This window comes from Malaclemys terrapin, chromosome 1 (genome assembly GCF_027887155.1).
Source record: "Malaclemys terrapin pileata isolate rMalTer1 chromosome 1, rMalTer1.hap1, whole genome shotgun sequence".
NCBI lineage: Eukaryota > Metazoa > Chordata > Testudines > Emydidae > Malaclemys > Malaclemys terrapin.
The window spans coordinates 179,697,055-179,713,768 of NC_071505.1; the positions used below are offsets into that span (position 1 = coordinate 179,697,055).

A 16,714-nucleotide genomic window follows, 5' to 3' on the forward strand; every position below is an offset into this window, starting at 1 on the left:
AGAATGGAATTCTAAAAAATAAACTGGCCAAGATTTGTGCTGAAACAAACTTGAAGTGGCCAGATGCCCTTCCTCTGGCACTAATGAGTATGAGGGCCACTCCCAATCGAAAGACTGGACTCAGCCCTCATGAGATTCTGACAGGGCGCCCGATGAGACTACCAACTGCGCCCCCACTGACCCTAGCTCAGATGGACATTCATTTAATGGATGACACAATGCTTAAGTATTGTCAGGCACTAATGAAATGTGTTAAGTCTTTCTATACACAGGTGAAAGAAGCACTACCCAAGGATCCGGTGCAGCCCTGCCACTCGCTGGAACCAGGAGACTGGGTCTACATAAAGGTCCATCAGCGAAAGACTGCCTTGGCTCCACGCTGGAAAGGCCCTTTCCAAGTCCTGTTAACCACTAACACTGCTGTGAAGTGCCAAGGACTGCCCACCTGGACCCATGCTTCGCACTGCAAAAAAGACCCCTCCGCCTGGAGAGGATTCTCCAGCTGCTGATCAGCCTATTTCTCCTGCTAACTCTGCTGTGCCTCCTGGACAGCAGGGAAAGAGGACAAGGTGAAGTGCTAGTAACCTCTCCCTTGTCCACTGACAGATCTACTGTGCCTTTGAATTCTTTTACAGGAATCACACCAGTACAGGGTGAAGTGCTAGTAACCTCTCCCCGGTATTATGGTGAATCACAACTGCTTTTGAAGAAGAAAAGAAGAAACACTCGCTCTGCTGAAACCACCAAAGTCCAGAACTTTCTAACTACAAAAGACATTAAGAACTGGCCCTGGTGGAAGAAACGAAGTATTGTTTATTGGCAAGGAGGGAACTGTGGGGAACGTTCCTGGGAATGTGGGGTCCAGTGGTGGGGTGGATTCTTTCCAGGATCAGGGCTTTGTGCTTATGGACAGGTACCTTCAGGATGCACTGCCCTCCCTAATTGGCTTTCAGATGATAAATATCAAAAACGCCTTGCCACCACAAAGACTACACCTACCACTAGTCCCTTGACCCTTGCCACCACCACTGTAACTTATCCAGATACAAACAGTACTACACATTCCAATGAAACTCATTGGCCAAGACTTTCACATCTCAGTGATTTACTGAAATTTTGCTCGAAGAAATTATTCTTTAAAGTTCAAGACAATGTATATGAGCAAACAATTGAATGGAGAACAAATGGATCAGTAGAGATAAAAATACATGATATCACTACTAGTGAACCCCAAGAATTAATAACTGCAATTGATGGGTTCTATAGTGAAGTAGATATGATGATTGTTCCTGGAATTTGTACTGTGTTAAATGAAAGAGGCCCTTATTGTTATTTGATCACCCAATTAGTGAACAATCGAACAAGCACTCAAAGAGTTTGTTCTGCCACTGGAAATTTTACCTGCATAGAAATGATTCCAGTGACTGATAATGTGACTTGTACCTTACTGCAATACACTCCATCTTATACCATTAATGTTAATGCCTCCCGGAAATACATAAAGGTGTTTGACCAACAGATGTGGTATAGTACTACACCAAAGAGAGATGTAGTAGGATATCGATGGACTGTGATTAACACCACACTGGGAACTGTTAAATTTTCATTGCCCTTATCCAGTTTCCAGATTACCTCTACATACCCGAACTGTTCACAAGGGGCTGCCATTAGATTAGCACAACAGAGGGCTTGGGTTATTTGTTCTAGAAAGAGAAGAGACTTGACTGGATCCCTGTGGGATGGGGCCAATAGTGCAGCAGCAGTTTGGAATATTTTTAAGAATCAGGAACATGATGAGAAATTGGGCCAACTAGAGAAGGCCATAGGCCTTGTTTCTGGAGCACAACTAACCCAGGTACAGGCTGGAGTTGGTGAGTTACATGTTATCTCCGCCCTTAGTTCTATGACCCAGAAGTTACTGACAGAGATGGTATTGAATATCACTGAGGCTGGGAAGGCATTGCAGTGGGATCTAGCATGCTCAGAGATTCAGGATTTCTTGAATGACCAGCTAATGGCCATTCGGAATGATCTAGAGCACCAGGCTTGGCCCACTGCCCTTACAGACACGTCAGGAGTGCCATCTGACCTGTAGCCATGGAGACATACTTGGAAACTTTCTGGGTGGAAGTGTGGACGTTCTCAGTGCTCCTTCCAAGCATATGGACCGGTACAGGGGGTGTGGGCTCCCACATACCGTATCCTGCCAGGTCCATGGGGAGGATGCATATGGGATTGGGTAATTCATCGAGACATCTGGGAAATTAGACCACCTGGTATGCCCAATCGATTTTTAGTTAGTGCTCCTAGGATTACACCTAACATTTGGATGGGGTTAGGTAACCTGTGGACATTCTGGCCATTAGAACCCCCACAGCTTCAGTGTACACGTAAACTGAAGCCAGGAGAAGTTGTCACTGTCTATGACTACGTTTGCTGGGAGGGTAGGGGACAAGGAACTACCCTGACAGGACACTTACTCTTCCAAGCTAATGATAGCTGTGTGTATGTTAATGACACCATATCACAAGACATACATTTTAATCTCACTACCACTGCAGGCAATCATATCATTTACTGGCCTGCAGATAGAGTTTTTCAAGTAGCCCTTAGGTTCCAGATACCCTTTAATTGGACTAGCTTACTATCTGATAGATTTCAAAACTTGCTTTCATTGTTACCTGAGATTCAGAAAATCTCTGAGGTACAAGGGCAAATTCACATGCTTCAAAATGTATATCAAGTAGAAAAGTATGCCTTTCACACTGCTTATAGAGTATCTACCTTATGTACTAAATATGATGTATTGTGCTTTATGACAAAGGCTGTACAACAACCCCATTATAGTATTGCTATGGGAATGTTATTGCTTGTATTGTTATTAGTTAGTTTAGGATTATGTTATTGTTGTTGTAAAAGACGTAATAATAGTAATACCTTTCATGTTCATGCTAATCATGCATTATCATTGCATCCAATCAAAACCCCAAAGGTTGAAGCATCTGATTTAGAATCTGAAGTCCAGGACTTGATGCAAATAGAGATTTGAGAATGTTTGTTGTACTAGAAGTACAAAAGGGGGGGGGTTGTGGAAGCAGAGAAAAGAACTGACAGAAGGGAACTGCAATGCATGATGGTTGTTAGCAAGAGTCAGGCTTCGTTAGCAAGAGACAGTCTTTGTTAGCAAGAGTCAAGCTAGCTGTGACCCTGATAACCCTGATAACGCGAGATTTGTAGAAGCGAGGATTGTGTGAGGATTGTGTGAGACGGGTGAGAAAGAGCTGTGTAAGAAGTCATTGTGACCTCAGTATAGATAAGGTGTAGAAGACCTTGTGTAGATAAGGTATAGAAACTAATTGTATGTAGGCAAGAGTCAAAACAAGTAAGGAAATGAGATATCAAGATGGCCTATGTATAAACAAAATGCAGCTGTCCCTCATTATTTCTGTAATGAAAGGTATAAATGCTTGCTGTAATTAGTTACCAGAGAGAGACCTGCTTGCTCTCTCCTCTGCACATGTGAGAGTTAATAATAAAGCCTCTGACTTGCTGTACCTAAACAAAATAGTGAGAACTCAGTTTTTCTCTGACAGTAGTGATTGATCATTTACGGTACAACTTTCTCTCATGACAATTGCTTGCAGGGTCCAAGGTCTCTCTCTCTGACCTTCTTCTAACTGGCTTTAATTGCTCACCTTTGAATCTGAATTTGTAAGGCCCAGCAACTGTGGCAGCATCTCCATGTCAGGGGAAACCTAAGTGTGCCTTTCCCCATAAGATTTCCATTGAGAATGGAACCAAAGCTTAGCAAAGTTGTTGCACTAACCATCTCTCATAGCATAAGTATGGATAGCTCTGGCCTTATCTAAACCAATTTGAACCTTTACAAAGTTTTTGTTTGGAGTCAATGGGTGGGCAAAGATTTATGTTTGTTTTTACTTTTTTCCAGACTGGTTTAAATCACTAGACTCCAAGGACTTCCATACAAAATACAAAAGCTTGTCTCCTCATTATAGGTGAGTTCAAATCCAAGCATCTTAGATTATCTAGAGTATTACTTCAGGTAACATATCACTTTATGGGACAGCTCCCCAGTTGCTGTACTGCAGTGTATCTCCAATGAAGTCAATGCAGCTATGCCAATTTATACAAGATGAATATGTGGCCCTATACTTGTTATCATACCTTACTTGTGCACACAAGCAAGTTTTCATTTACAAGAAGTACTGACCTGATGATGTTAGAGGTGGGCTTGTAGTCAGACTTTCAGGAGCTGTTGGAACAAAATCAGGTTAAGTGTAAACTTTCTATATAAAGTATTTTGGAGTTTCACATTAGCGTAGGAATCCCACAAATATTTTTGAGACTGTTTTTGACTTGAATGTTCCTCTGAGCCATTTGAAATGTTCCAATTCTCTCCTGGTGAATATCCTACCTCTCTTGCAGCTTTTCGTCCCACTCTGCAAGCTCACCAAGGATTACAACTTCACATCAAGCCCTTTCTCCCATCTCTCTCTCTCTCTCATGCACACAGGAACCTTAATCCCTATTCCTTCTCCTCTTCAAGAAGGATTTTATAGAGAATGTGTGTCTGGGGACTCATGGGGACTCATCTGTGACTGTCAGAAGGGACATATTTTTCAAGCAGCCATCTTGAGTCATATTACCATTTATATTACAGTACTCCTTGAGGTACCTGCATCTCATAAGACAATATTTGGGTCAGTTAAATGAGCTGAAATGAAAATGGGTGTGGCAGCAATTTTCCAAAAAGAAAGTTACTTTTTATCACTATGGAAGCTGTGGGACCATAGACAAGTCACTTCACCTCTGTGCCTCAATTTTTTCATTTGTAAAAGGGAGATGAAACTTTTCTTGCTATAGCGTGTTGAGATTTAGGAAGTTAAAGTGCTATATACAATTATCATTTGAATTTTAAATCAGACCTGTTAATCTCTCACAGCAAAAAAGTTTGCCTATTCCAAAGCTCACAAGTAGATATATTGCCCTTAGTTCATAATTTTCTTCTACAGAACTTCTGGGATATAGTGGTCAATCATTTCCCACAATGATGGTAATATAGAAAAAGTTATATGTATATAAAAAAAACCCTTCTAGATAGTGCAAATAGTCAAGATAAATAATTATGTCAAGGCTCTGAATTTAGTCATTGAATACCTAAAGTACCTAGCATGAAATGTGCCTTTAGAATATAGAATATAAGAGACTTTACACACCAGATGTCTCCCTCCCCTTATGAAGGTAATCAGTAGCTACCTATTAGTATCTCCAACAGAGGCTGAAAATGTCATTTAATCAACTTCCACTTCAATGGATTCAAATTAATTTTTATCCTTTTCCTCACTGAGAGCCTGTTCGGAAACTCATTGAAGTCAATGGGAAGATTCCTACTTATTTCACTGGGATTTGGATCAGGTCTTATCCATTGCTCATACATCTCTTCCCTCTGGGTATCAAGGGTCCCACCACCACTTTTTAATCATATTTATGATGCTTAGAATCACCTCATCCACTTATTGACAAGTCAGAGTTTTTCCTTTCTGGTTAAATGCAACTGAATCATCAAGCCTTTTAAATTCTGTTCTTAATGTTTGTTTCCACTTACATGAGATCCCACTTTCGGCAATAAGCAAGATATATCATCCATCTTTCCCTTATCTGCCCCCACAAGTAAAGCAGAACATCTAGCTTTCTATGAAGACTAGAACTTCTCACTACCCCTGGTCCGAATGTTGGGTAAAATAACTGTATTTACTTAAGAAATAGCATTATTGGGCCTTAATTTCATTACCTTGAAGGACATTGGTAGGCATCACAAATGATGGACACCATAAATAAAGGATTAATATTATGGAATTTCACTGGGAGTCCACCTTTTATTTTACCCTCTTGTTTTCTTTTTAAAGCGTATATATCACGCTCACACAGCCTTCTGTGAAGATGGCTCTACATGGCGCCCAGTGTGGTTTGTGAATGCTGCTTCCAGGTTGGCTAAAGGAGATCACTTGTGAACAGTTCACAGGCTATTGGTCAAGATTTTCAAAAGTATTTAGGTACCTAACTCCCACTGAGGATTTGGGCCTTCTTCCCTACAACTTCTGATTATGTAGCCTCTGTTGTGCCAGCTAGTAAAGGCATCTTCTGTAATGGAATTTTCATGGGTGGACTTGTATACCTGCACACATGCCATAGCAGGATTGAGTGTCAACATCTGCAATTCACTTACATGTCAAGGTTTCAAAGAAAGCAAATAATTTTCATAGTTACCTGTGATTTCTATGCTGTTCACATCAATGTTAATAGTCTGCAAAAGGCTAGTTTTATTTGCTTCAATACCTAAAACCAGTTCATTCTTTGCTTTCTCATTAGATATCCACTGTGCAAAGTATAGGTTGAATATTACGATAATGCTGCCATTTCTGCCAAACAGAAAACATCACAGAAGAAAAAAAACAAGTTAATCATATAAAATACCAAGTGAATGCAATATGACATTTTTTAAAATCAAGATTAGATTTTTTTTTTTCTAAAAGATATACTCTATTTCAAACAAGAATTATTCTGGTGAAGTTCTGTTGCCAGTGTTTATATAGGAGATCAGACTAGATGATCACAGTGGTCCCTTCTGGCTATAGAATATATGAATCGAACAAGGACCTCATTCTAATAATAGGTTCCATCCACTAACCTCAAACTGTCAGGGGCGGGCAACTAGAGATATGGTGAAAGGGGCAAATTTTTAAAAAGTACAGAACGTCTTAGAAACTTGTGGCCTGATTGTCCTTTCACTTACATTGCTGTATATCAAAAGTAACTCCATTTATGTCAAAGGAGTCAATGGTGTTATACTGGTGTAAATGGAAGGAGAATCAGGACCTGTGTTTTGCTAAACCCATACTGAGTCTTCATTAGGACTCTTATTTTAGGCTTTATAACAATGACAGATAGCCTTGAAATATCCACATGATAAAACATCTTGTAAAGTACTCATTTTTGTGACCCCAAAGTTAAGTATGTTTGTGTCACGGGTGGATTCCATAAGTACTGGGACCGCTCGCATGAAACAATACAGGGTGAAATCGTGGTTTCACTGAAGTCAATGGCAAAACTTCCATTAATTTCTTTGGGGACAGGCTTTCATTTAAAGAGATGCCCTGGTAATTAGAGCAGGGCAAGATTTTCTGCAGAAACGTTATTTCACTAATAAATGCAGATTTGTGAAAACAAAACATGTGGTGAATTTTTCTCGACTTTGGCAAGTTGTCTCACTTGAAAAAAAATTCTGAAATTTCGAAATGGTTCGTTTTGACATGTCCAAACTGAAATAGTTTGATTTTGGGGGCTAGATTCACAAGGGAACTTAGGTGCCATTCCCATAAGTGAGAAGATGGTGGTGGAATCCCCTTAAGCCCACTAACAATCACAATCAACTGGACTGTGGGAAACCTAGGTTCAAATCCCCACTCTTGAGATGAAATTTGAACATAGGTATCTCATATCCCAGATAGCTGTCCTTATCACCAAGATACCAGGTCTTACCCACTGAAGCTGTCCCACTTTCTAAAATAATTAAATATTAATTGGAACTGGAATCTAGGTGTCCACCTTCCCAGATGAATGCTCTAATCACCAAGATATAGAGTTGTTTGCTCTCTCTTTGGCCCAATGAATATTTCACTATTGAATACAAAATGGAACAACTTCAACAGGCAAAACTGAAAGAATACCAAATAGCCAGGTGGTTAGGGAATTCACCTGGTATATAGGTTCAAGTTCTTGCTCCAGAGTGGAGATATGAACCTGGGTTTCCCACATTCCAGGTAAATGCCCTTGATATAAAAGAGAACAGCACCCCGTACTCCTCCTGTTTTGTGCATGGCCTTAAGTCCCTTATATTTCTTTTGCTTTTATTAAGAAACATTTAAAATTGTCTGCAATTGGGGGGGGGGCAGGGGGAGAAACATGTTGGTTAACCTGCAACAATTTTTTCTGACTTTTTGATTCACCAAAAATTGCCCCAAAATTCAGTTTTGAGTCAGCCCCAAACCATTTCCTCCTGATTTTTCAGAACTGCCATCAAACTGAAAATGTATCTATTCGCCCAGTTCTATTGGTAACCCCTGTTATTCAGGTCTATACTTATAGCAACATCTTGGTTGAGTTGAATATATAATTTTGCTTACTGGAGAAAAGGACATTTTCTCTCCTTGCTGAAAAACAGCAGTGACCATCCTTATTGCAAAGTATTTGTGCTAGCAGAGTGCCACTGATTCAACAGTGCTCTTTGATATGAGGTGATTAATCCTATCACTGCACTGAGCACAGTTTGCAATATATTAATAGACTAATTTCTTAAATGATTCTGATAACCTCTAGGCCATGCTGAGTAAACAAAAGCTTTTATTGCTATCTTTGTGACTCAGCTGAGTTCCAAGGGTAAAACAATAACCAGATTGCCCAAAAGGGTAAACATTTTTTTATGAAAAGAGTCAACTAGAAAACAATTGCTGAGTCAAACTAATAATTTAAGTATTTCCACAGTGAACAGGAATAGAGATTATTCCAAAAAATTTAGGGGTCTGATACAAAGTCCTTTGAAATCAATGGCGTCTCCCTGTGACTTCACAGGGGTTTGGCTCTCACTTTAGCTGCACAAAAGGAAAAGAAAAGGAAAACAATCTATTTTGCCATAAAATGTCTAGAGGGCATAAATGAACAGGAATGTATTGGGGGGATGGAAAGAGGAAGCCTCAAACCTCCGGAAAATCAACCCACTTAGGGTAAATCTACACTGCTGCCGGGGGTATCATTTCTGTCTTGGTTAAACTTACCTGTGCTAGCTTTGATTGAGCCAGTGTGCGAAAAATAATAGCCTAGCCATGGTTAGTGACCGCAACTATAATCCCACTTGTCCCCCTGGTGCTTGAGTGTCTAGTGCAAGCCACTGCCTATGTCACAGCAGCCATGTCTCCACAGCAACATCATTATTTTTAGCACACTAGATCAATCAGAGCTAGTGTGAGTATGTCTATCTAACCTGGAAATTGCTCCCCGGCTCCAGTGTAGGTCAACCCTAAGAAGAGGCATTTTTTCTAAAATCTGAATGCTTGTCAGGTGCATAAATATTAATTAAAATCTATTGGGAAGTGGAGGAGTGAAAATGGAACATCTCTACATGTTATTTTGAAGCTCACAAAAATAGAAATAATATTTGATATGTAATCTTCTATGATTAGGAAAATGGTTGTGGGAGAATATTTCATGCTCACTAACATTTCCTCTTGTATGCTTATAAATGGAGAAAACAGCTCTTTACAGATATATGAACACCCTACTCTTTTAAATACATATTAATAGTGCAGCTCTGGGATCCTCTCTCTCTCTCTTTCTTTCATTTCAATTTCTTACAGTTGTATTAAAATGAATGAAAATGCAGTGTTGGGTTTCCATGTCTCTTCTCTTTTCTCTACTGAAAGCCTGATTCTCTGTAGTCATTTATGCCAATTCAGAGTCATTTATGCCAATGCAGGGTTTACAATGCTACTAGATCAGAAAAGCAGTGTTTTACACGCACTCTGCAATGGAGTAACAGAGAATCAGATGCTTTATTTTATTATTTTGGAAGATTTTGTGGGGGAAAAGTACTATTAGGGGCATAGTAATTACATGCTCCTCTGTCTGTCTGATACAATCCTTGAATGTATGGTACACCCACAGATATTGTTCAAGAGCATTACTTTCTGCTTCAATAGCACTGATGTCTCTTGCCCTTGTACAAGTTAACATTGTCTGATAACCTGATTTTGAGCCTTTTTTGAACTCTCAGGCCCTGATTCAGAGATCCATCCCTAAGCATGAGGTCAAGTGCTCTGCTGTATACCTTTGAAGCTACATTGAAATGACTGGGACTTGAGCATGTCCTGAAGTTGTTTAGTGAATAGGGATGGTCCTGAGCATATGCTGAATCAGGGCTGCACCGAAACATGAGTGGACTGGACTGAACTCAAGTTTGGTTAGGCTTGTGGCATAACTGGCATGTGGGATATTAGACAATAAAGCTAACCATCCTTTAATAAAACGGAGTATACCCCACATGTTTTATACTGTACAAAATACACAAAGCGTAGGTCCGTCTGGGTTATAATAGTAGCCTAATCACTATCACCAAGAAGAGCTGATCCTAAACTGTGGTACATTGATGTAGCTTCATTGGTGCTAGGTCAGTTTAAACCAGCTGAGGATCTGTCCCTCAATCTTGAACTTGTCTTTTGTTCTCTCAGCCACCAAGGCCTGGGAGCACTGTGGATGAAGCACACTCAGTAGAGCTTGGAAAAAGGCAAACACATTTTCTGTGAATTTTTTTACAGATTTTAAAAAACATTTTTCATTCAAATGTTGACATTTTTGGCCTTGGAAGAGAAGCACTGTATATTGCTTGACGACCTTTGGCCAAGGCTTGGCATTGCATCAATAGGTTCTGAGGAGAAGAAATATCCAGAGGAATATAGTTACACTGTGCTTTCCACAAAAGTGTTCCACAAGGGGAGAGATGAAATGTCCCAACGGACCCCTTTAAGAGATAGAATCTTTTTTATACACTGTTGACATTCATAATCTAATGAGGATTTTTAAACTTAAACATTATGAACTATAGTATATACCCACTTGAACTGCAAAACTTCAGAGTTCTTATATTCATTCTTCAGCTGACTTGCTTGATAGATTTCATTTATCTATACAAAAAATATGAAAACTTCTAAAGAACTACAATAGTTAGAAATATACACAATTACACATTACAATTATGATTTTAACACTGCACATGTTTTTTTTTTCCTAAATGAAAAATGCTCCTTGAGGTGACTGAAATTGACATTTTTGTCAGTTTCACTGCTGCTATTCAAATAACAATGGTAAAAGGGACAAGAATCATGTCAATTTCAGTCACCAGCTGCCAGAGCTCCTAGATAGGCAGGCCATGGCATTGAGGACAGGGACCAAGGGATCTCAGGGTATGTCTACACTACCCACCAGATCGGCGGGCAGCGATCGATCCAGCGGGGATCGATTTATTGTGTCTAGTCTAGATGCGATAAATTGACTCCCGAGCGCTCTCCTGTCGACTCCTGTACTCCAGTGCCGTGAGAGGCGCAGGCAGAGTCGACAGGAGAGCGGCAGCAGTCGACTCACCCAGGTGAAGACACCAGGGTAAGTCGATCTAAGTATGTTGACTTCAGCTACGTTATTCACATAGCTGAAGTTGCATAACTTAGATTGATTCCCCCCACCTCACCCCAGTGTAGACCAGGGCTCAGGGTTCTGTGCCAGCTGAATCCCCAGGCAGGTTTCTGATGGAACCATCTCATATTTGATGAATCTGCATTTTCCAAAAATGTTTTGTCAGAAATTTCCTAACCAGTTATAACCGATATTAGATGCCTTTAAGAAATCAATACAGTTAATGGCATGTTATCTGTTATATCCTCTTGAATTAACTCTAGACTCTTACCAGTTGTTGAACATCAAAGGCAAGAGCCTTGAAGTCAGCTGATGAGTTGTCTTGTAAACCAGGGCTGAATGATGCTCCTGACAGTATTTTAAACGTTCCTGTGGATGCATGACTGTTTCCGTATACTTCAGTTATATTATTTAAAGAAAAACAAAACAGTGGAAGTGTTGAATTAAGTAGAAATGTAAGCAAGAGGTTGTATTTGACTTTTCCAGTAAAGATCATAATAAAATATTGCTACTCTCTCCTTTCACATTCTATTCAGAGCTTTTCTTTGCATTGTATTGATTTCAAAAGAAAAGTCAGATTCTTTTCAGCTGCTTAAAGGACACTATTTCACAATGCTAACAACTTTAAATCCATTCTATTTTTTCTAATCCCATTACTTTCAATTATATCTTCATTTCAGAGCTTCCTGGAACCACTATTACCTGCTGAAAGAGGCAATGACCGGTCAGCTTCCTCCAGCTAGAGGGACTGATACAAGGGAAGCATGGTGGGCAATGAGCTATTAAAAGTTTGTCAGTTCTTGGACTGCAGGCACCAAGATCTCACACTGTTGGCTTTCTACAATTAAAAGCTCTGTGAACTTCTAAATACACATACACCCCTTTGAGAGGCAGCTTTGAAAATACTATTTTCACTGAACTAATTATTATATGGTATGTGTGACTGACCTTTTCTACCAGAACGTACATGATGGTGTGGACGAATTTATAAAAAACAAATTCAAACAGGAATTAATTCAAGGAAAATCCTATGGCCTGTGATATGCTGAAGGTCAGATTGGAGGATCACAGTGGTCCCTTGTGGCTTTATAATCTATGGGGAAAAAATATGTGAAAGTAGGTAGTAAGGGCTAGATCCAGAAAAGGACAGACACCTCACTGCCACTTTAGGCACCTAAATCCAACTTTTAGGCACCAGTACAGTCTTCAACCCCCCTATCCAGCTGCTGCACAACTCTGTAGGCATCTAAAGTCTCTAGAGCAGCTAAATTTCTGCTGTTAAAGTCCCCATGGTGCCTACAAATCTGCTAGTGAGCATGCACACAGCTGCCTCAGTCTAGGCACCCAGGTGCCTCTCTCACACCTAAGTCCCAGCAGGCTCTTCAGACTAGATGTTTCCCCTCCTATCTCACTTGCCAGGACCCAATCTGGTAGTATCAAAAAAAATTAGGTTCACTGCCATATGCCTCTATATAATGATTTTGCAAAAAGTATTTTAAAAAGAAATAAGAAAGTTAAAAATGATTCATTTCTGCACTTTCCCATTGGAAATGTCATTGAAATTGACACATTCCTGTGACAGGTTTTTATTTTAGTAAAACTGCATTTTCCTATGGAAAAAAAATTCACTAGCACTGACGGTGACTGTAACCTACTTTGACTATCGAGAGCCTGACTGTGCAATGTGCCAAGAACCTCCTACTACCAGCTGAGTGCCCTCACATCTCACTATCCACAAGGTTGGGAGATGAAGGCACTGTGCAGGATGGCACTGGAAATCAAAATATTACATAAACTAGTAACATTATTTGTCTCTGAAAAAATGTGTTCCCAAGACGTGCTGAAAATCTGCAACACTACATGGAAGTCAGTACCTCACAGGATCAAGCCAGAAGCTTGTAAAATAAAATGGTATTCCGATAAAGGACATTTACAAAAATGATACAGCCTACTTTAATGAAAAACAAAACAAAATAAAAACAAAAATACCCCAACCAGTGCTTTTAATTTTTCCTCTGACACATCTGATCAAATATCATAATCTTTACTATTTAGATTAAAGTCCAGGGGCCTGACCAAAAGCCCACTGAAGTCAATAAGAGTCTTCCCATCAACTTTAATGAACTTTGGCTCAGGCCTGAAGTGCTTAATGTTTTGCTTTTCTTGTTTGTACCGATTATCAGTGGGAAAAAAAGGGTAATGAATCTTTTTAAAGCAACAGAGGTAACAGCAGAGCATGAAACATAAAAAATAATGACAATGAAACAATAGTTGGCTTCCAAATCTGAACACTTACCAGAGAGCTCCTTTAAAGGTTAAATCTTGACTACTAACCTTGTTGCGATTCCTTGATTAGTAGCCATGAAAGTGTAATTAATCCAGCACAAACACATACAAAAATTGCAAGCAGAGCAGCAAGCCAGATTTCAAAGTCACTAAGAGGGATACTTCTCTTAGATAATGATTTTTTCAGATTCATTTCCAGCTAGGAAGTTTATATCAATTAAGAATTGTCACAAGAAACATATAAGCATGACAAAGAGGGCAGCGATCTACATGAACAGATATTTATAGGAGAAATTTGTAAATTAATTGCACCATTAATCTTCATTTACATTCAGTCAGTATGATGTAGTTTTTATCTCATTCCTGAATGGTTATATCAGTGTACAGTATATGCTGGTATAAACAGAAAATAAAATTCTCATTAAGGAAGATGATAATGTCTAAGATAAAAAATACGTATGCAAACAGCTACCTAAAGTTGTAAATGTTAATCATCAGCTTTATAATTACCTGTCATTTGGCAATTTTAAATTTAAAATACATGTTATGAATACAGTTTATTGCGGTTTGGTTTACTATTTTAGGAGTAAATATGTAAGTATGTGGCCTGGTCACAGGCCTTTGCATACCTTGCTGAGTCATAGCAGCCATTACTTACAGACTGTGTGGAACATTTACAGGAAGGTTAAGTTCTTCCAGGGTCCATTGTCTTTGTTGATGGGCCATTAATACTGTCTGGCTTCTTCATTGTTGTACCTGAAAGGCTCGTTGTGGGTGTCACCCAGAGTAAGCACATTTGAAATACAGATACATAGTCAATAGTCCGAACTTTAGAAACAAACATGATACATGCGTACAAATAGGATAATAATATTCAGCAAATCATAACTTTTCCAATGACCCCTCACATGACCCGTCTAGTACAAAATGCATCATAATTATACCATCATCATATCATAATATCACTGTGAAGAATATGGTCACATCCTTCATCTGGCAACTCTTCCATCAAAGTCATCAAGAGTTCTGCCTGCAAAAAGTTTAAGTGAATATTGAGTGAGGACTTCTGGATTTCTACCTATATAAATATTTGCACCACTACCATTTTGTACATTTGAACAAGAATAAAGAATCACAGTTGGAGACTTTTTTTTGAATTTTGAATTTATGCCTACACAGTGAACTGATGGACTCATTATATGAGAAGTAGCAAAAGAGGCTGCAGTAATCTACAGCTCAACTGCTTTATGTTTTATGATGCATGGCATACATAGTCAAGCTATGTATATGCTTGGATTTACTCAACTTTGGCCAAGGGCATAAACTTGAAGAGCTGTCTCCAATATTAGTCATATTGAAAAAGAATAATAAGATAACCAATGCTTTTTTCAACTGGAAACCTTTAAGACTTTGGAGATAGACATATTTTGACATCATGTTTAATTAGTGGTGGTATCATACCAGTTGAATGACTTCTTGTACAGTGTCCAAGCATGTTCCCCTGCTAAGATGTTTCTGCAGGCACTCACCCAGTTCATTACTACAGAGAAAGCACTTAAAAAATCCCTTCAAGCATCCATTTTACAATATGATCATTCACAATTAAAATAGTGAATGAAGCTCTTTTGCCTGCCAAGCGAATAGTGTTACTGCATCAGCTCTTTTCTCCATGAAATCTCTTGGATGATTGTAATCAAATAAAGAGCCAAATTAGAAAGCCTGGGGAAAGCTTAGTCAAGCACATAAATTAATCTTTTAACTGAGGTTGGAAGAGCACAATCTCATTGTGACACTGTCAGACCAGGTGCCAGCTCTTGCCAAGGCTTTAGGTCTCAGCTGAGCACTGGCAAATTCATTGCTAGAAACCAGTCTGTTTCAACTCTGTGTTAGTATGGTTAACATGGGTATTGAATGAGTAACAATGTGTTTAGACATTTTGAAATGCTTGTAAGTTGCTGCATGAATTAATCTCACTTATAATATCTTTATCACAGGCTATAGGGTAATATTTAAGTTTTTGTTTTGTAACTTTAAAAAATGTTTGCTCTGAAACTGTGAACCCAGCCCGGAGGGATCGTCTCCTGCCCATCAAGAAGGGCTATCAAAACTAAATGGGCTGTAATTACCAATTCTGTGCATTTTCCAAATTGCAAGTCGCAATCATTTATAATTCACCAACAACCTAATTATTTACTGAATAAATTAATGGGTAATTTAAAATAATAGATGAGAATGTTATGATCTATTGGTAAACAATTTGCAACCAGAAAAAAGGTGAAATTAATCAAATTATAAATTACAAATTATTTGCTAAGCTGTAGTTTGGTGAATGAATAGAGATGTCTTGATTGAGCTTTTTTGTTCACTAGCAATGTCAGAAAAAAATAATTTTGGGTCGATTGGAAACCAAAATTCTTCAGAATTTTCCTCTTCCTATTTGGTTTCTTTGAATGATACTCAAAGTCAGCATTTGAAAGTCAAAATGTTTTATTTTGGAAATGTTGAAATGCATCTTTTCTGATCTTTTTTCCCTCTTTTCTTTGACTGAAATAATTCAGTGAAACCAACACAAATTAGCAGTATGTTTAGGTTGTCCTGAATCTGCATTTTTAATCAAAAACAGTTTCAGCAGAACAATTGCACCCAGTTTGAGCTATGAACAATATATTTTTAAATTATTATAATTTAAAAGAGTACAATATTTAACTGTTATATGGGCAAATGTTGTACCTGCCCCTGTATTCAAAAATAGAGAGGAATGGACAACTTTGTCTAAAAAATGACTTAGTGTTATTACATATAAATATTGTTTGACTGATAGCTTTTCATTATCAACTCCATAGTCTCAGTAACCAAATTCTAGTTCAGGTCATTTCCTAAGAAATATATTAGAGTGCAATCCCAGCAGATTGACAGTACAATCACTTTATATTGTGCCAACATCATTTGCAGACCAAGCAAAATTTACAGTCTCATTGTGATGTTTTTATTTTCCTTTTTAATCATACTATTGCATAGGGCAAAGAGGTTGCTGACACAGAAAGAGGGGAAATGTTGTATTCAGATAATTCCTCTAATACTCAGTCTACGACAAAACACACCCAAAGCCTGACATTCTGTTAATCTGTCCGTGGGAAAATGATTTGGTTACATTCACAGGAATGCCCTC

At 38.7% G+C, this 16,714-nt stretch overlaps 1 protein-coding gene across 1 annotated transcript in view; it reads right to left on the minus strand.

The window, feature by feature from the left end:
- TMPRSS15 (transmembrane serine protease 15) overlaps positions 1 to 13,738 on the minus strand; it is a 101,974-nt gene extending 88,236 nt beyond the window's left edge. Inside the window, 6 exon segments of the mRNA XM_054024200.1 lie at positions 410 to 417; positions 4,228 to 4,273; positions 6,244 to 6,440; positions 10,687 to 10,754; positions 11,531 to 11,655; positions 13,594 to 13,738. Of these exon segments, the coding sequence (XP_053880175.1) occupies positions 410 to 417; positions 4,228 to 4,273; positions 6,244 to 6,440; positions 10,687 to 10,754; positions 11,531 to 11,655; positions 13,594 to 13,738 (589 nt within the window).
- Between the last annotated feature and the right edge of the window lie 2,976 nt (positions 13,739 to 16,714).